This window comes from Anomalospiza imberbis, chromosome Z, assembly GCF_031753505.1.
Source record: "Anomalospiza imberbis isolate Cuckoo-Finch-1a 21T00152 chromosome Z, ASM3175350v1, whole genome shotgun sequence".
Taxonomy (NCBI): domain Eukaryota; kingdom Metazoa; phylum Chordata; class Aves; order Passeriformes; family Viduidae; genus Anomalospiza; species Anomalospiza imberbis.
The window spans coordinates 26661703-26682568 of NC_089721.1; the positions used below are offsets into that span (position 1 = coordinate 26661703).

The following is a 20866-nucleotide window of genomic DNA, read 5'->3' on the forward strand; positions in this document are numbered from 1 at the left end:
AAAGTTTTAAAAATTATCTAATGGGGAATGAGGTACTGTCTTGTAACTGTTAGGAGGGAAGAACTTTCTTCCATGTATGCAAATGCAGATTACAGATTTTAAGACTGCATAGATTGGATTTGAAAATTATTCATTTCATTGTTTCCTCTATCTTCCTGTGGCAAAAGCATGTTCAAACTTGGAAGGGGGAGAGAAGGAAGAAAGGAAGGGAAAGCCGCTGAGGTATGCAGAAATCAGCAAGCAATTGTATAAAAACTTGTTAAAGATATTTGCAGTTATTTCTTGCTGATGATTATTGTGCAGAGAGAAGTAATTAGTCAGAAAATGTCCTCTATTCACAGGGCAAATACAATTACCAATAAATAAGTTGATTTCAAAACCTGGGTGTCCAAAAATATTCTGAACACTGCAAACCTAAAAATCATTAAAAACAATGCACTCCTGGCCAAAAAAACCCTAGCTAGTCCTCCTTTTTGAGCAGTAGTTATAATATTCAGAAAGCACATATTGCAACAGTATGATTTATAATACTGTAAAACAGTTGGAAGATTACTCAGAAAGATGTATCATCTTATTTTTCATGTAATTGTTCATTATTTTGAATAATATATTCAGTCATGCCAATCCATTGTGGTTTTATACATAAAACGGGGCACAGTATTTTGCTTTTTACAGGGTGAGGCATAACTCATGACATTTTCCATCTGCATATAAAAAGTTATGAATGTAGGCAGCTAATAAATTCATAAATATACTTTGCTGTACTTCCAAGAAACAGAACACTGTCATTTTTGCTGCTCTTAATGGCAAAATTTTTATTCACACAAATCCTGTCTGACATTAGTGTCTGTAATAGTGCTAGTGTTTTCAGGACTTTTACAGAACAAAGTATACACAAAGAACTTATATACAGAACTTTGTATACACAAAGTTCATAGTGAACAAAAAGCATGGGTGAGAGGCCCAACTGATAATTCTAAGTACATCTATTTTCAATGCTTGCAAACAGTAAGCCTGAAAAGTATCATAAAACCTCTTCAGTTAAAGGTGAATAATCTGTGGACAGATAATCAAAAGACTGTGCCATAAAATACAGGATGCCAACGGAAAGTGGCTTTACCAGCATTTGTCAGAGTTTTGAGTGTTGTCCACATTCTCGTTTTTTCTCCTGCTAGGTGAAGTCCCCAGCTACTCTGAAAAATAAAACTACCATAATATCACAAAAATAATGACCTGAGAATACCTGTAAAAAAAGGGGGAAAAAATGTATTGGCCTTTCAAAATCTGGACGTGGAAGTTTTCATCCCACGCAAGTGAGGAAAGACAGAAGTCATATAAATACACACGTTTGTCTTTAGGACCACCCAGAGATATACTGTGCAAAATATGTTTCTTGCAGGTATCCTCCATTCTTGTCTCTGAAGGCCGCTTTCCATGCTGGCCAAAACGGGCTGTGCTAGTGGAGCAAGAAGGTGGAGCTAAGTGGGAGTAAGAGTAACCTGAGAAGGCCTCCAGATAGCTTGACTTCAAGTGATACCGGTCCTGTGGATGCATTAACCAAGTCCTGGCTGATTCTGCACAGTACTGCAAGTAGCTTCCAACATTCCAACATTCACCCAAAAACTCCATTACCAGGCACATGGAGCTGACGGAGACCAACCGTGATCACTCAGGAGTGCACAATTTGGCCTTCCAGGTAAGCGTGGTTTCCGTTGCTTTCTGGGAAAGAGGAAGGAGTTAAAAACATTGAACAATGTTGAATTCAGACTGCGAACAAAGAAAAAGCATTTTCTGTGCTCTGCCTGCAGGTATTTTACAACATTCTAGGTGCCGATACCCTGCCAAAGTACACGGCTCTTGTGAAAAAAAAAAAGCTGAGCACAATTGACTTATTCAGGAGTATGCTTTACTCAGTGGTATACAACTAGCTTTGAAAAGTGTCCAGACTTGATAATATTTCATAGGCTGGTGGATCTCACAACTGGCTCCCATTTGCTGTATCAGTTGCTGTTTTTTCCTGAGGATAGGTCATTTACAGTTCTGTTGAAGAGAAGGTCAGCATTATGCAGCAGACACATAACTCATCACAGCAATGTATTTCAATAATATGAGAAAAATTATAAAAGTAATAAAGTAATCATAGTGGGGCATATCATTCTTCCATGCATGAAGTAAGCACAATTGTCTTCTACTCTCGAGACGTGCACGAACAGAAGGGGCCAACCCAGAAGGTTTTGCATTTTCTAGTGATATAAACAGCCATTTAAAAACGCAGATTTCATAAGCGGAAGCACAAACCACTACAAACACCACAAAAAAAAAAAAAAAGTATTTAGAAAAAAAAAAAAGTATTTAGTTATTGTTTCTTAGTGCCCACCATTCCTGTGCTTTCACTGGAATTAGAGCAGACACAAACAGAAACTTGCAAACCCGCAGCCGGGCTGGCTCACTGTACTTGTTGCTGAAAGTAGAATTAAGTCGGGAAGAGACTGTGGCTGTGAAATACTCTCAAGAGGGCCATATGAACAAAGCAGATCCTTGCTCTCCTTTGCAGTCTCCGAGCCTTACGCTCTCCCTGACCTCAGCTAGCAGGAAGTGGCTAGCTGATGTGGGTATCTGCCGACACTAATCCAAATAACACAGAAGGGTCTTTGTAGATGCTAAGCATGTGGACATAACATCACCGACATTCAACCACTCTGTATATTTATTCATTGCGCTATATGGACAGAGAAGCCCGTCAGGAAATATTTAAGGAATGTAGGTAAGAGAGTTAACTCTTAAAACATGATCGCCCTGTTGGTTAGGGCTTTCTCCTGAGTAATAAGAACACCCTCAACTCATCTGTGCTTCGGAGCAGATAGATAAGCAAATTGAACTTGAGTCTGTCAGTTCAAGTGAGCGCGATAAGTTGTTTTATCCTGTGTTTTCATGCAAAATATGTGCCTAAGCTAGTGCCATCCGCTTCCTAAATCTGTGCTTACAAACTCAAGAAGGAGAAGAGTCCCTAACTGGAAACACTCGGTATTGAACTCTCTTAAATGGCATAAGCTGAAAATCACCTTTTTTTCTCAGAGATCTGTGAAACACAGTGTAGTCACCCGAATTAACCCTCTGCCTTATGCAGCTAGCTTACCGGGCCATTTTTATTTACTTTTACACTGTCTTATCTCTGTTTCAATTTGTAAGTCACTCCCTAGAAAAAATAAGACACAGAAGGAAATAGGTAAAATTCTATATACAAACAAATCACAGTAAAAGCCACTGAAAAGTAAACAATCTCATAATTTCCCACTATTTCTTGTGTTTAAAGCTTTTCTTACACAAATGAACATTTTAATTCCTCCAAAATAAATGTGTCTTAATGTATTAAGCAATGAGTATCTTACCTAAACCACAAAATACAAAAATGTTCTGGAAAAGGTGTAATTTAAACAATTTATGTATCCATGTAGGCACCATTTTAAGTATCCATAGGTACCTTCAGATGCACCTGAACCACTTAATGATTAATGTACAACAGGATAAAGTAAGAGAGGGACAAAGTAAATCTGAATTAGGGAATTTGTAAGGTATCTAAGTTAGTAAAACAGCTCTCAGTGTAATACAGAGCAGCTCGAGCCTAACAAGTAATCAATGAAGGATCATATCAGATCTTTATTAAGTCAAGAATGAGAAGCATTGTGCTTTCTGTTGCAAAGGGGCACTAACAGGATGAAGTTGTAATAATATAGTCTGCTTTTTGATTTGTCACACAAATGGTCAAAGGGCGATAACTATGAGCTCTTCTCTAATTCTCAGTTGCTATGGATATGTAAACACACACCTCCATTTGTACTGTGGTAGGATTTTCACTGCATCACCATTTTCAATGGTAGTGTAGTACACCCTCATTCAACAAATGTTAACTTTCAGATGGGATATGCATCTGTGCAGCACAAAGTTATATTAATACCATTAATGCATTTTTAAAAATGCCTGGTTCTGCAAAATATCATCTACTTCTTTTGTACACTATGCAGTTTCCACTTGAGCATAGTGTTGAAATTGCAGGTCCTGCCTTGTGATAATACCAGTACCTGGGAGACCCAGAAGCAACTTTCCCCCTTATTAACAGCTCAAAATGGTCTCAAAAGACAACAGACGATAAACCCCAAACTTACACCTCAGCTGTTTGTCTCTTTATCTCTCTCATTTTGATATTAGGAGTATCTCAATTACCAACAGCCATTTGGGTGTAATACAGTGAGTGAGCTTTTTCTGTAGGTTTTAAGATACATAGCTTTCTTTACCCATACTGCCAGTCTTCCTTACCTTGCTTCTACCCTTCAGTAATAAAGTATTTAACTTAATAAAACCCAATGCAGTTGTTAAGACTTACATGCTAAAGTTACCTGCTTTGGATGCTGCCTCACAGGTAAAATCAACAGATTGCTGCACTGTTTATGAGACATTCAGACTGTTAATTTTTTTTCATCTCAAAAATGTCATGTAATTTAAGGAACTTAGATCATTATCCTCAATTCAGAAAATTTTTCCTCCTAAGTGTCTATGTACCAGTGTAACAGATTGTGTATCTATAGCTACAATAATATCATACAATAATGTGTGGAAATGCTACTGTGTCTCTTGCCCTCATGGTGGTTTAGTCAACCTCATACATGGCACTGGCTGGCTGGAGGACCACTACACTTGCCCCCAGTTTCCTGTTCAGAAACCCTGTATCACTAACAATCACCCTAAAACTGAGATTGGATTTTCTTAGCTTATCTTTAAAGCTCGTTTGTCTTTAGCCCTCGTTAAAGAGGCAAAATTATTATTTGATCAGTTCTGATGACTCAGATCTCTGATAACATTAAACATCAAGTCACACTTACTCCATAAGGAATGATAAAAGCTGCATCTTAAAAAGGAACAGTAGGTGGGATGAATAAACTGCCCTACAGTTAAAAGCAACACAGAGGCAAACATAAATACAGTGCAAAGGGAAGATAACAGCTAATAAGTACTTATTGTTCACTGGCCTCCTACTCCTAGCATTATGATGCATTAATCAACCCGTACCTGTTTCTGTAGCAGGGCACAGCATGGTCTTAAGAAGTTGACTTGAGGAAGGATCCCCTTTAAAATTATGACCTTTGCTCACAGTGCATAGAACATTTGTATTGCCATATTGCATGCATCCATTTCATTCAAACAAGGATAAAACATATAATAAAAAATGCAATTTCTGTTTAATGTCATTTTCACAGCTTCCTAGATACTCTTGTCTGGTTGGTTAATTAAGACTATAGATCTTATTAAGAATTTATATTTCATGAGCATCACTGTTATGTTTACCCTTGGAGATGAAGGTGGTATTTCACTGCATTATTTAACCAGATCCAGACAGAAAATTATGTAATCCTGCTCCATGTTTTCAAAACTTGCTTTTCAAAGCCATACTTTTTTTTTTTTTTTTTTTTTTTTTTTTGCCATTAAAAACCCCTACATTTCAGGATAATAGCTAACTATCCTATCCTATAAACCTAAATTTTTTAAGGAAAACAACAATGTACTCAGAGGTGGACAGTCTTATTTATAGTCCTTTCCAAAACAGTCCACAAAGATGTAGCCTGCTAAATTTATATCTAGCAGAACTTTCTTCTTATCTGTTGTTTATACAACCAATTTGCTGTAGTTTAGTGCATGGATAATGAACATTCATCCTTCCTGCCTTGTAGACTGAGTTTTATAATTTGACAGGTATTTATGAGTGCTGTAATTATTAATTTAAATAAATTCTTCCTCAAAATTTAAAATGCATTTATACTCCAGAATCATGGCACTAGCTAACAAAAGATAGTGCATGAGGAAAAACCTACATGCATGGTGTTCAGGGTCACTGAATATTTAAGAAAAGCAAGTTTTGAACTGTAAACTAGATGACTTCACTTCTACTGGGCAAATACAATTAAAAATCTTATGAGATGCAACAAAATCCGACATTATAACTTGAACTGTTTGCTTTTGAAGCATCTGTTTTCCACTAAGTTTCTTGAGTATCCTTATTCTAATCTCCAACACAATGTAAAGGACCCACCCTTAAACCAAAAACAGTTTAAGCAGCTGCCTTCATGCAATGTTGGCCAGCCTATTTTCCTCCCTAACCAGCATGAGCAGTAACACCATCTACTCCAGAGTGTCTGCTATTATTAAAAACACAATAGAAATTATTAGCCCTTTGCGAAATCCATCCTCCTTCAAAATCAAGGAGGAGATGGCAGGGAACATCAGTGAATGTAGTCCTGCAACACTTCTGGGTGAATAACAGCTTGTCAAGAGGGAACTAAACAAATATTGAAAGAGCATACACAGTTGGGATAGCTATGTCCTTGTCATTTAATCAAGTCTTTACAAGAGGGAAATTCCAAGCCCTTAAAGTAAAGCAGTTTGTGAAAGCAGAAACACTGCTTCAAAACACTTTTCATATTACAAACATTCAAAATAGATGGACCAATTCTGTAATCCTTTAACTACGCACTAAAGCGAAGAGAATTTTCCCATCAAAGCTTCTCTGTGAACTTCCTGCTCTCTCATGTCACCTGGAGGTCGAGCAGGTTTAGAAGTGACTTTACATGGTGCTGTACTGGCCTGTGCTTATAACAGGATTGTGCTATCTGTAGTTCCTATGGCTTGAACAGCCATTTTCTCTTGCACTATTTTGTTCTCCAGACATTTACAGGGAGCTTGAAAAGGATACTGAGTAAATGAGGTAGAAGTTTTCTGCCTGTGCTGAGTTGCTTACATATAGCAATCAGCAACAGTAGGTGATAAACACAGACTAACATTTTGTTGAGGAGTTCCTTCAGCACCTCAGACACTAAGTAAGCAGAAAAAGGGAGCAGGCAGTTTTATTTGTCACTTGAATATTTCTGTTCTTATTAGAAATTAAAAACAGATTTTTTTTTCTTCGAGCAGTAGGGTTAAATAACCCAAACTGTTTTTGTTTGTTTTCACCAAACAAAACAAACAAAAAAAATCTATAAGGGGAGAATGAAGACACAGTTCTCAAAAAATCAGCTGTGAAATAAGAAAATTACTCAGCTTTATAGCACTCATTCAAAGACTGTTCTTGTCAACAGAAATCTTACTAAAGTAAATGTCTTATCAATAGTAATTAACCAGTTTCTACTGAATCAGTAATAATCCAGAAATGTGATATGATCAGTTGAAATAGCAACATTTTAAATTCACAGAGAAGGACACCAATCTATCCATCTGCAGCGTGGGCTACTGAATTCCAGCAACTGTGTGATGTTCTTACTGGTTTTTTTTACATTACTCATACATTCATATACTTTAATTATTCTATAAATGAAACTTCTTATGTAATTATTGCACTTGAGCAGTGGGTTCGCCAAAGTGACTTCTAGAGGTGTCTTCCAACATAGATTATTCTTTTCTTGTGTATTTCATGAACAGCAACTTGCATGCTTATTGTTTTTCACACATTTACTGAAAAAAGTTCTAAGAAATCTCTGCTTTTTCTTCCTCAGCAGCAAGTATACAAATCTTCAAAGACACCATTCTCAGGAATGTGTGTGTGTGTGTGTATGTGAATTACAGAAGTATAGCGCTTTGACTTTGATATGCTGTCCTGTGTAGTATTTTTAATATATCTCAATGCTACAGTTAATCTCTGCTTCTTGTGATTTTTTTTTTTAATTGTATGGAGTGTTCAGTAGCTGTGTTTGTTGCTGGCTGCAGGGGCAGCTACAGCAAACCCCTGTGATGGTATGGTTAGAAGGCAAAGAAGTGATAAGTGTTTCTGAAACAGAAATACCTCTCTTAAGGGAAGGAAAAGATATACTTCACCCAGAAGTGAAGTGAGGAAATTGAGTATTAAGGCCACAGCACTTGAATAAACAGCCTCTTGTGACTCCTCTTTTCCCCGAGACACAAAAAGTTACAAAACCACTTTGACTGAAACTGATTTTTTGTGAACTTTAGAGGCAAAGTATTTTTAAGGAAAAATGTTACTGAGCATTGTTCTAGTTGCTTCTAAGGCCATGTTTCTGCTAAAAGGCAATATTCAATTTATTTCTAGTAGTACTGCTTATTCCTGTCTTTAGAAATTTTTATTAATTTACTATGATCCAGGTTATTTTGTATTGTTCATGTGCAAGTGACTGTTTTCATTGTAAATACTAATTTACAGAGTCTATTACCATGTAAATAATGAGATACTTCATGCAGTAAAACCCAGTGAAATTACCGTAGTGTAACTGCTGCCATAAGAAACCACTGAAATACAAAACATTCACAACAACTGCAGATGTAAGTTATCTGAAATTTTGTTTAGGCAGCTTTCTTACAAAATCAAGAACTAGATGTTCTAGGTCTGTTAAAAAGAGATAACTTATCCTTCAAAATGTTAAGGAACAAGAAAATTGAGATTCAGGATTTATTTTAAAAAAATTAGAAATAATTGGGCTGGTAATGTCAGTCTTCATCTTTCTGATAAAAAGTATACCTCAGAGGATTAATGTGGTAAAGCTAACTCCTTTCTTTAAAGATACCCAGAGTGTTTTATTCTAAGAGCAATACAAGTACATGTTCACATTTACTCCATATGTATAAGGAGCATAAATTCTGGAGCCAAGGTACGAACAGTTGGGGAAGGCCCTAAATAGTTCATTTTGCCCTTGGTGAGAAGGCCTGCATTTTTATAAACTTGTTGAACCAGTCCTGAGACAATGAACAGCACAATTCACCCTGGGAAACATGTGAGTTTAGTCAAGAAAACAGTAGATTCACATTAATTGAGCACCATTCATGACCCAGGCATCTTTGTGTACTAGTGCAGGGACTCAGCCAAGATTTGCACACCAAGTTTGGGGCTCCCTTTTGTCGTAAAGTTACACAGAGAATTGTAGAATCATTTAGATACTTAAAGACCTGTAAGATCACTGAGTCCTACCATTGTCCTACCATAGCACCACCATGGCCCCAAAGTGCCACATCTACAGGTTTTTGGGACACTTCAGGCATGGTGAATCTGTCACTTCCCCAGGCAGCTTGTTGCAATGCCTGACCACCCTTTCAGCAAATAAATTTTTCCCAATATCTAAATAATAATATTTTTTTCAAATAATCTAAACCTCTCATGGTGCAACTTGACCCCATTTCCTGTCACCCATTCACTTGCTTCCATGGTAGCCCAGGCATCAGATTATAAATCAGTTCTTACTATACACAAGAAAGGCTTTCAGCTTCTGATTTGAACCAATATAATTTCTGGTTCTAGAATGACAGTGATGATTGTGTGGATGATACAAATCTGAAAGGCCTTGGAGACAATTCGCAGAGAATCAAGAATTCACAAAATAAGGAAACAGTGCATATTAATCAGGTATGTTTTTTATTTTTTTTCTTTCTTCCAAATAACCTTATGAAAGTTAGTAAACCCCAAAGTTAATGTCAACAATGTATTAGTAGATCCAAGACAGATATTCTAACAAAATCTGAATATAATTTAAAATGTATAAATGGACAGGGAAGTATGTTCTATTCTCAAAAAATACATTAAAGAAAAAAAAAATTACATGTGTAGGGTTCAGATAAAATGTATTCCAATGTCATAATGTCTTCATACAAGATACAGAAGAGGCATCAGAAATGGTAATCAGAGGGAAGACTGGACAAGGAGTTGCCCTAAAAACATTTTCTCATAAGTGAAAAAGAGAATCTGTAATCATTGGTATTAGAGATACAATCTTCAGTCAGACACAAAGAAAAAATCTACAGGTATTTTACCATTGTTAGATGTTAATATTTTCACATCCTCACTCCAGAAATAGCTTGCTACTCTAAAAATTCTATTCTGTTGAAATCATATCTACTTGCCAAGTTTGGTAATGGTACTCAAAGCAGCATATAAGAAATACTTGATGCAGTGGGTACTCATTTCTATCTTCTACTGTTTTCTTGAATATGATCAGAGGCAACAAAGACATGGTGCAAAGTAATGTCTTTGCTCTCAGAGTTGATTTAATTACAGATATACAGTGATGGAAAGGATCACTTAGAATGTTCTGATAAGCACTCCTGGGAACTAGATTGGAATCTGAGATCCTAGGAGAGAGAGGTGGTAGATGGTGTCTATACCTTCATCTTCAAAAAACCTGGCAAAAAGAAAATTGTTAAAACAGAAAAAAAAACTCAAAAAGGATTTTCAGAACTCATTGAAACTGTAGAAAATTGCAGAAAAGTACTGACATCTATGAAAGTTTTATTTTTATCAGAGAAACCAATTTCCCCACTGAAAAAGTTCATCTGAAAACATTCTGCCACTATTTGGTGCAAGAGTATCAGAGATGTGTATATTTGCACCAACAATTTCTCTGGCACACTGTGACAAAGGCATAAGTATTTATTTTGAGGATCTTTACAGTATGGACTTAGCAGTGTCTCCCTTTGCTGGCAAAAGTCCACATGCTCCACAAAACCCTTAGGTAACTCTCAGCAAGGGTCAACACTTCCCATGAACCAAACCTGTTATCATGTTTGGCCATGAAAAAAAATAAAAGGGGTTTGCATCCATTCTCCAATTTCCTTTTGTATCTACATGCTTTCACACAAAGTTGTCTTTGATTTCAGATTTTTTCACATTTCAATGTCATTGTAGGAAAGCATTTGTGACAATAAAAGAATGATATAGTAATATTCTAAGCATATTAAATACATTGTGAAAAATGTGAAAATATGTAGATTTATGCTTTTGTAATTGAAATACTAAAAAGAAAAAAAATAGCTTATATTCTCAAGACAAACCACATACTTCACAAATTCAGAGGGCCAGCGTTCAGGCTGTGGGTGATCTAGGCAGAGAGAGTATGTTGTGGCATGGGGCAAAGAGATAGGAGAGCATGACCTGGCCTAGGCAGTGCATGAAGTGGTGGCAGTGGGAGTGATGGTGAGGATGAAAGCAATATCTGTAGGACATGAGCTTCAGGCTGTGACCAGGAGAGTTGACACAGTGCCAAAGGGAGTGTAGCTGCCTGCAAATGTGAAAGCATGGCACTTCCACCTGGAGGGCTGGGGCTCTCCTGAATTTATAATGTAGGTTAAAAAATCAGTGAGAAGCACTGGTATGCAATATATTCCAAATTTAGGCTCAGGAATAAATGATATTTATATATCATTTATGACCACTCAGTGTCCCTCAGATAAGAAGCCTACCTTGTACAGCCATTGAGAAGAGTACTGCCAGTTACCAAAAGTAATAGTAACTTAGTAGGCATTTTTCAGGTTTGCTTTATTTCACAATCAAGATCAAAGAGGCAAAGAAGTTGAGTTTACTGAAGATGCAGTCATATATTGCAGTACAGCTCCATAGAGCTGCACAGCACCCTGCTCCAAAAACTGCAGCCAAGAGGACCAACACACTCCTGCTGGTTTTATGCTGAGCTTTCACTAGGAGAGTAAACAGCAGCTTCCATGTATATACTCCTCTGGTCTCACCATTTGTTAGTTTTGCCTTTGAAATCATTAAGGCCTGAAGATACTTGACAGGCTGAGAGAAATGTGGCTGGTCAGCTGGGAGAAGAGAAGCTCCAGGATCCCACTGTGGTCTTTCAGCACTTAAAGGGGGCTTACAAAAAAAATAAGGAAGGGGAAGTTTTTATAGGGGCACGTAGTCATAGGATATGGGGGACTGGATTTAAATGGGAAAAGGGTAGGTCTAGATCAGATATCAGGAAAAAAATTTTTATTGTGAGGATGATGAGACCTTGGAAAAATTTGCCCAGAGAAGTTGTGGATGCCCCTGAGGGTCTTCAAAGTCAAACTGGATGAGGCTTTGAGAAACCTGGTATAGTATGGGGTGTCCCTGCCCATGGCAGGGGGCTGGAACTCTGATCTTTAATGATCTTTAAAGTCCCTTCTAACTCAGGCCATTCCATGACTCTGTGGTTCAAGTCTCTCCCTGGCAACTAACTGAGAGCTTTCCAAGGCTTCCAGCAGCACCTGCAGCAGGTCAGGCAGACAGAATGCAGGGGCCAGGACAAGGTCTGTGATGGGCCTTGCTTTCCACAGCAGACTGGAGAATTGACTTACCATAAATAAAAGTGACAGAATGACAAAAGGTAAACTCACCTGTAGATTGTCACTGCTCCAAAAGTGGCTGAGTACTGTGGGCCACTCTTGTGAAGAGGGTAGGACATGCCACCATGCCACCGGGCCAGGCCAAGACTGTCTGTCATCGCCCTGGTCATGGCCAGACGCTCCAGGGCAATCAGCCGGACATGGTGCTCAAAGGGAGAGGCACGAGTGCCACAGGCAGATATGCTGCTGTCTTTGAAAACAATGGTCGCCTGCACTGGGCCCTGGCCATTCTGCAGGCCTCCACCATGAGCATGGAGGTAAGTAGCCATGGGACAAGCTCCTTCCCTGTGCCCCACCGGAGTGGGATGGGGGAAGAGGTGCAGCGTGGGCATGACAGCCCCCACGGGTGTGCTGACCAGCTTTGAGGGGCTGTGCCCTTCCTGGCCACCTCAAGGCAGTCCTTACACACGGTGCAAGGCAGCCTGTAGTTGTACAAAAGCTTTAACAGTGCCATGCTTATGTGGACTCAGGCAACAATTTTTCTTAAGAATAAAATTGTTGGCTTAGTTAAATTTTTAAAACACTAAGCCTCTCCCAGTTTAGCCAGTCTCCATATACAAAAGTTCCATCATATCATCATATTAAAGTTCTGCAAAGAGACAAGCAACAAAATGAGTAATGCTGGTATTTCTCCCCCCTACCCCCCCCCCCCCACTTTATTTCCCTGTTGAAAATGGTGTGAATGGCTTGGAAAACTCCTCAGCTGGTCTAAACACTGATCACAGATTTGGTGGCAGATGGGAGAGTTGGAGCCATGAATGCAGTGCAGACAGGAAATTCTAGAGACTGCTTCAGCCAGCTGCCAGTGGAGATGTTTTTTTGCACCTTACCTAAGGAACGTAAACTCCTCTGACAACCTCGGCACTGATCTGCTTTCCAGGGGGATGAATACATCAATATTGAGAGTGATCTGCATGAAAACAAACGTGCCTCCGTAGATGATGAGCAACCACGCTTGAAAGGGTAATGTGTTTTCTGCATGAGTAAGTCTTCCACTCCATCCTGGCCTAAGAAAAAGCTGCCAGTGTTTATGCTTCTGGAGTGACAGCTCTAAATTTCACTGCCAACCCCTATGCTACACAGACCTTTGTATTGCTTAGCAATTTTTGTAATACAGAAACACAACTTGTTTAAAAAATGACATCTGTGATTGTGGAACTATCCTTTTAAAGCCTTGCAAATTAAAGGAGCAATTTTTTTTCTGGTACAATAACTTATTTTCCAGTATTTCTAGAGCAGTGTTTTTTACACAGAAGTCTTAAAGAGTAGTCTCTTTTGGAAGTTGAAGATTCACTAGTGTCTTTTAGTTTGCATAGCCATTTGCTCCAGCACAAAGTAAGAACAGAATAGCTGTGAAAAAAAGCCATTTTGATGGAACAAAAGTTTTACTTTGTGTTTGCTTTACTTCCAAGTGATCACAGAGTGAAAACACACATCCACATCTTATTTGAGGATTAGGTATTTTTTGTGAAAACTACAAACCCTGTTTAAGGCAATAAAAAAGTTAAGACACAATACTTAAAATCATACTAAGTGTTCATATGTGTCACTGATTTCTTTCAACAGATAGTACTGAATAGCCTGTAGTCTGAGAAAGCCCTTTTGAAAGATCAGCCAGTTGATAACACAGATTCACTGCAAGTGTAAGGTTTTAACATTCCCTTCTTAAGTACATGCACAAATGAGAATTATTTCTGAGTTACAAAATGCAAGCAAAAATAGTTTTGACATATATAAATATTTTACATTAATGTGCTTAAGTGAGATCTGTTTTTTCAACATCTTCAGTTATATTTCAAGCCTATAGGATCAGCTTTTAGAAAATAATGTTTCCTTATTAAATTAACCATATTTCATAAGAAACATGTTTTTTTCTGCCACCTTTCAGAACAGAGCTACATATTTATGACCTATGTACTTAAATATTTAAGATATTCTGGTACCAAAGTCATAATAGCCTAAATTAATAAAATAAAAAGGAGAGATGTTAAATAAAAGAAATTACAATTTTAATCTGAAAGTAAAAATTTTAAATCCCAAAGGGCTCATAAGTAGCAGTAACAGTATTTTTTCCTTTTCTTGGGTGAACCATAAATTTGATAAAGTAACTGCCTTTTCCATCTATTTGTCTCTCATTTCTCCTTTTGTCTTTTCCTTTTGTATCTGATCTTTCTGCTGAGAATGGTAGATAACCTAATGTTCTTACAAATTAGAAAAAAAAAAAAAGGTGCTATGATTTGTGAAGCAACAGGAATTCCAAGAACTGAAACTGAAGTATCAAAAGCAATCAAGATTTCTCCAAGAACCTATTACTCTTTGTACTTGTGAATGAATGTGTTCCTGCTCTGTTCTTCCGTGTGCTGATATAATTTAAATTAGTATTTCTTGTTTCTCTCAAATTTATTTTAAATTAATTGATTTTTTTGAATGCAAAAAAGAAGAGCATGCTGGATTTCAGCGTGCATCTAACTCCAGCTGCATTTAGTTTCCAAACAAGTACAGTCTGGATAATTAGCATCTCTAAATATAACATTGCCTTTATGGACTGGGAATGCAGGAGACTGCTTCAGAGATGTGCCTCTCTAAAGCAGAGCCTCTGAGATGACAGAGACATAGCTGTAATTTTTTTCCAGCTTGCATTATATGAAGGTGTTTTTTTAGCCACTGCTTCTGTAATTGATATATGTCCACATTATCAGCATATTTAACATTGGAAATCTCTGTTGAATTAAATCCCTTAACTGCTATTTCCCTAAATTTCAACCTCCCTTATGAAATCATGTTGTTACCTTTCATGAGGAAAACAAAGAAAGTGAAATATCTTATAATTGGAAAAACTGATACTACAGCATGACATTCAAATATAACAAACCATTTTAACTTCTAAGAGGTGATGAGATGAAAAGTTAGTGTAATAACAACCAAATTTTAAAAAGTCCAGAAACCTCTATGCTCACTGTAATAAGGTTTTAGATTGGTATTGGTTATTTTGCACACATAGATGCAGCCTTAGGCCTTCACAATTACAACAATACTACTATTCCAAATAGTAATGCTGGGCTGCCTGTATTAACAGACTTTGTGGGTCTAGTAATGGACACTGAATCTTTTAACTACCTACTCAGTTTGCACTAACCCTGTTAACAAATCTCTTCACAGAAGAGCTGTACTTCAGAGGGTAGCAGAACTGGCCTGCTGACTTTGGCCCATTATGTAGATGACAGATTGTCCCATTAGATATCTGCCATATTTTCTTTTTCACCTATCCAACATCAACCCAAAGAAGTCCCTCTCAAAAAGCACTTTATATTTGGCATTTTGAGATCCAAATGTAATCCTCTCCAAGTTTAGTGAACTTCAGTGGAGAAATTTTAATCAATTTAACACAATTTTCTTCTGCAAAAGCTTACGTTTCTATTCTTTGTTAACCCTTTTTTCCTAGGCATTTAGAAAAAAGGTATGATGAAGTCTGTGAATTTTGCAAGAAACATAAAACCAGAATTCATTATGTGGTCTATGGAATTTTAATAACAGGTACAGTATATTACACCCAGGATTGCTGAAGCCTTATTTATTTACCTGTATGAGATTATAGGCTACGCTGTCTTTGTCTGGCATAAAAACTCCTGACTCTCTTTAACAATATATTTCAAAGTAGTTAAGAATTTAGTGCCAGAGAAAATTCCAGATTGCAAAACTTCCACTCATTCCCAAACATAATAAAAGCACAAATCTTGCTAAACTGCTTCTCCAGCATGTTTGAAGTCTGACTAGCAATTACACTAGCGATAACAGCATAGTTCAGACTTTGTGTCTACTCCATTACCAGCTGACTCCAAAACTGCAGTTTCAGTAACTTGTCCAAGACCATGAAATCACTTTAAAAAGTGTCAGGCACCAAATAGGACTGAACTCAAGTCATCAGGCTGGAAATGAAAGTTTTCTTTGCTGACCCATATCACTCAATATTCACTGCAAATTTTTTTCTGAAGTAAATGTACTTATGACAGTATGCACTGCAAAATCATTCAGACATTCTTCTTTCTCCCTTTCCTAATTAGCCAGTAGGTTGGTTTGTTTCCTTCTACTTCACCAAGTTTGTTTTTGAGATATTCCTACTTGAACACTGGGAACACAGAGACTTGAAATATATCTATGAGACAGTACACCAGGAGGTGGTTATAAAAGTGTTGCTTACATGCTGAGTATCCTGCCCTCATAACTCGTCTTGCTTTATCATAGTACAGACATATTCTAGCTCAAGAACATGAGTGAATTCTAAGAATATGTCAGGATTTCATACATTAATTCCATAAAAACCAGCTTGCATTATAAAAATCAGTAGTCCTTTTTTTTGTCACAGACAAAATCCAATAATTCTTTACAAAAACTGATTTTTTTGGCCAGCATTTATCTGCAGTGAACCTGTCAAATAAATAATTTCATAGCTACTTTATGAAATAAATTAATTTTAAGCTTCACAATTACTTGAGGTCATCAAAACAGTCAATTGACATATAAGAGTTTGTTTCTAGTTTTATTGGATAAACTCATCCTCTTGAAAAAAGGAGCATGACTCATGCTCTTAATTCATACCTTTTACACAGGAAAAAGAAGTTCTTGTAGATGGGTTTAATTTTTCTGAGTGATTAGCATGTTTCATATGAACTTACCTTGGCAAAAGCATATAATCTGCTCTGACAGATTTAATATCAATAAGCATATCATAAGTAACAAAACTATCCAAAAAAGCAAGATTTTTCTGTATTTAGGCTGAGAGTCAGAAAAGTACTGAAAAGATAAACACAGGCCTGACTTTGATCACCTATTATAAATTTAAAATTTGATCCTGTTTTTAAAAAGACCAACCTAACTGACATGTATATTCTTATTTCTGTGACAGCATACTTGGCAGTAGTCATTGCAGCCTGCAGTTTGAATTTTCAGAGAGCTTTGCCACTCTTTGTCATCACTGTCCTAGCCATCTTCTTAAACTGCTGGGATTTTTTAATAGCTAAGTATGAAGACAGAATTGCTGTATTCTTTTCCCCTGGAGACCGATATCTGAAAAAACAGTGGTTTTGGCTGAAATGGTAAATATTAATTACTTTCTATTTATGTTGAAGGACAATGCATAAGTCAAGTTACCCCTATGATTTTATTTCAGTTTACCTCCCCATAAGAACAGGGAGATGGGTCAATCACATGTATCTCAATAAAATCACAGAATAATTCAGTCTTTACCAGGAAATATCAGAAACACATTCAGGATTTCAATGCAGTAGCTAGGGATCAAAACTCTTGGCAAAAAGCATAGAAAAACACCACAAATTGAGGTAGGAAAAGTTTGCGGTTTAAAGAGAATATGTTCACAAAAGTTTATGTGTGTTGCAGCCTTTTGTATTCATTTTGAAAACCAGAAAGCTCTTTACTATTCACAAAGCTGTTAGGTCATAAGAACCTTAACTCTAACATTTGCAAACTGCTAAAGTATATTATCTAGACACTTTTTCCACAATCCCCCTGGCAATTTTTACTTGACCTTCAGGAATCAAAACATGCCAGCCAGATTTTATGTCATAATAAGGTTGTATAACCTTAATTTGGGATTAGGAGACATTTATCTGGTAGATAAATAGTAGATAATTAGACACTGTCAGACACTTATTTCAAGTATTCCTGAGCAGTGATTAGGGATCTTGAAGTTATCCCTGGTAAAATGAGGAGAAAAAAGAGTCTTGTAGACCAAAGAAAAAACAAATGAAATATAATTAAAAAGGAAGACGAAATCTGTTTCAGCTCGGTCACCTACTAGCTGAGAGAGAAAGAATTTCAAGGAGTTTGGGATAATGTCCCATATTATTCTTAAGATTTAGAAGTGGCTTTACAAAGAGAGGTGTTAAAAAGATTGTGGTCCTTCTGCTCGGGAGCCACATTAGAGAGCAGACACAGAAGCATTTCCATTAGATGATCTGGCTGGCAGCATCTCTGGGAGAAGGAGCAAAAGGAACAGGAGAGCCCTGATGAGCAGATGGAACAAGTCGGGGGCAGTAAGTGCTATATTCCCTGGGCTGCAATCCTTAAATTGTACGTATCACAGATTAGGTGCTTAACTGTTTTCTTCCAAGAGACAGAAATCTCTCAGGTGTTAAAAGGGTTACTCAGCATTGCAATGGCCTAGCCATTTTGTAGAGTTTGCCTGCAACGTTTTTAATCCCCATCTAAAGAGTATCTAGGTGCCACTGAAATCAGTAAAACCTTACTGTTAGACAGAACTAGCATTAAAGACTTGGGACAGTGTTTGTTTTCTCTCTGTATATGGGGTGATATATTTTGTTGCCTTCCAGGCTGTTGTTACAATAATTACCTTCAATAAATGAGCTTAACATGGTTCTGATAGTGGGGACCATAGAAACACTGAAACACAGATAAACATGTCATTGTTTCTGAGATAGCTGAACAGACTACAAATGGTTACAAAGAAATTAGCTGTTTATAAGCTGCTCCTTAGAAGAGAGTGCTTCATAGGCCCACCAGCTAAACAGCACAGTGCAAGTCATAAATACCACAGCCGGAGGGATGAAGTGAGAAGGGAAGATTCCACATTTCATTTAATAGAAATACCACCCAGACAAGAGTCACTCATGCTTTTTTTGGGTTTCCTCCCATACACTGGCTTGGAGGACATTTCTTCTAGATGCCACCAAGTGGTGTTACCAGGGGTGCATCAGCAAAAGTAGGTTCCTGCTTGTGTAGAGCTACAGGTTTCAGTACAATTCATTGTACAAAGAGTGTATTCACAAACAGAGATGTAAATGTTTTAGGTATGGGAAGGGAAAGGAATATCCCAAACATCTTTTTCAGGATATTGTGATTGCTTTTTATTTCCTAGGGTGTTGTGTGCAGCTCTTATTATAATGATCATCTGCTGGCTCATCTTTGACGCAACAAAACGAGGATCCCGTCAGCTAATCTCTTTTGGTGGGCTTGTGATGTATGTTGTCCTGATGCTTCTCTTTTCCAAATATCCAACCCAAGTGAGTATTTATTCCATAATGCACCTTTTGGGACTTTTTAAATTCTGTGTCTGAAAAGTTATTCCCCTTCCCTAGCACCAAGTCTAGTAAGAGTATCAAAATGTGGGAAAGTAAGAATATTTATAGCCTTGCCTGAGACCAAGCACTGTATTTAATTTCTGAGGAAAGTAATTTTGCTTTTGGGGACCGCGTATGGGGCTGTACCAACACCTGTCTCTCACCATCTGGGAAGCTGCTGCCTACCTTCTGTTCCAGCCCTGATACAGTTCAAGCTGACATAGGCCTTCTCCATGCTTTCACCCACAGGACCCTCACCACAGTTCTCAGCACATCACAGTCAATTATTTGAGGACATTGTCATCACATCAGTACAAATTGCCTGGAACCAGAGATATGATAGACTTGTGTAACTCTTAACCCCTCACAAGTTTGTTTTCCACTGCAAATTCAGCAGCTGGGGCTGAGCTGATGTCCTCACTTTTTGTTCACCCACTCCCATAGGTTCACAAATGCCATTTATTTTAATTTTCCATCAGAAATGTCCACTCTGTTTTGCTGTGGTATTACTAAGGGCTTCGTTCAGCCACCACAATTACCACTTCAGCTTTTATACCTGTTTGCATGCCTCATATACCTCTGCATTTTCTCATTAATCATACATCCATTGTCCAGGTCACCAAGTTTTCCTAATACTTTTCATGACTTCCATCAGTGCTGAGACTTTCTCAACAGGTGAAATCCTGTCAGCAAGGGCTGATGAACTTGCCCTATCCTTTGCAACTGCTGCTGTCTCCATCTGAGGTGAAAACTCATACTCCAAATGTTTTATGCTCACCCATGAGCCCTCATCACACCTAATTGGTTTGTGTTATTCAAATATGATCTGATTAAATTAGAGAATGCCATCTCATCTCTTTGTTTTCTAAGTGATTTGATTCAATTTTCACAAAACAAAGATGCTTTCTGAGGCAGCAGAACAGGAATCGTCAGTGTAGTGAAGAGAAACTCATCATAGGTAGCCACAGTTTCTCCTACAACTGCCTTTATATGATGAATAACAATATAAAACTGAGCGGTTCTCAAAAGTCTTTAAAGCTAGGGGACAGAAACAGGGTTGAAATTACCCAAGGACAAACACTCCTTATGCTCTGTCCAGGTTTGTGAAGATCCAAGTCCCCTAAAACCCATTTTGGCAGCTGCTCCCATTCTGCAGTGTAGTCAGACTATCTCTTTACATTATTTAAAAAAGCATCCAAAGTAAACTATTATTGATTTAAATAATAAGCAGCTTCTTTATTTTTCTGTCTATCAAGGTTGCTTGGAGACCAGTATTTTCAGGAATAGGAATGCAGTTTATTCTTGGGATTCTTATTCTGAGGACCAAAGTGGGTTTTGATGTATTTAACTGGCTAGGCATTCAGATCCAGGTAAGCTATTGAGCAAAATCCTTACTTGTTTAATATAATTTTCTGTCTTGAGAGTCTTACATTATACAAACAGGCTGTTCAAGGGTCCATTTGTCCCTTGATTTTTTCTTCTCTTGAGAAAAACTGGATTCTCAGAAAGGTAATCGACTTCTCTCTTTGTTGTTGTTGTTGTTGTTGTTGGTTGTTTTTTGTTGTTGTTTAGTTAATACAATGGCCAGAGTAATACCATTTGTTAATGGCTTTACCATCATTGGG

General features: G+C 37.5%; 1 protein-coding gene across 2 annotated transcripts in view; it reads left to right on the plus strand.

Moving 5' to 3' along the window:
- The first annotated feature begins 1405 nt into the window (after positions 1 to 1405).
- The window catches only part of SLC28A3 (solute carrier family 28 member 3), a 37744-nt gene continuing 18283 nt past the window's right edge, over positions 1406 to 20866 (plus strand). Inside the window, exons 1-7 of one of the 2 annotated variants that reach the window (XM_068175731.1) lie at positions 1406 to 1696; positions 9290 to 9394; positions 13028 to 13110; positions 15590 to 15681; positions 17051 to 17240; positions 19040 to 19184; positions 20498 to 20611. In XM_068175731.1, the coding sequence (XP_068031832.1) occupies positions 1640 to 1696; positions 9290 to 9394; positions 13028 to 13110; positions 15590 to 15681; positions 17051 to 17240; positions 19040 to 19184; positions 20498 to 20611 (786 nt within the window). In that variant the 5' untranslated portion in view covers positions 1406 to 1639. Of the gene's footprint in view, positions 1697 to 9289; positions 9395 to 12197; positions 12405 to 13027; positions 13111 to 15589; positions 15682 to 17050; positions 17241 to 19039; positions 19185 to 20497; positions 20612 to 20866 lie in introns of those variants that run through there. The other variant, XM_068175730.1, reaches the window with a different exon arrangement.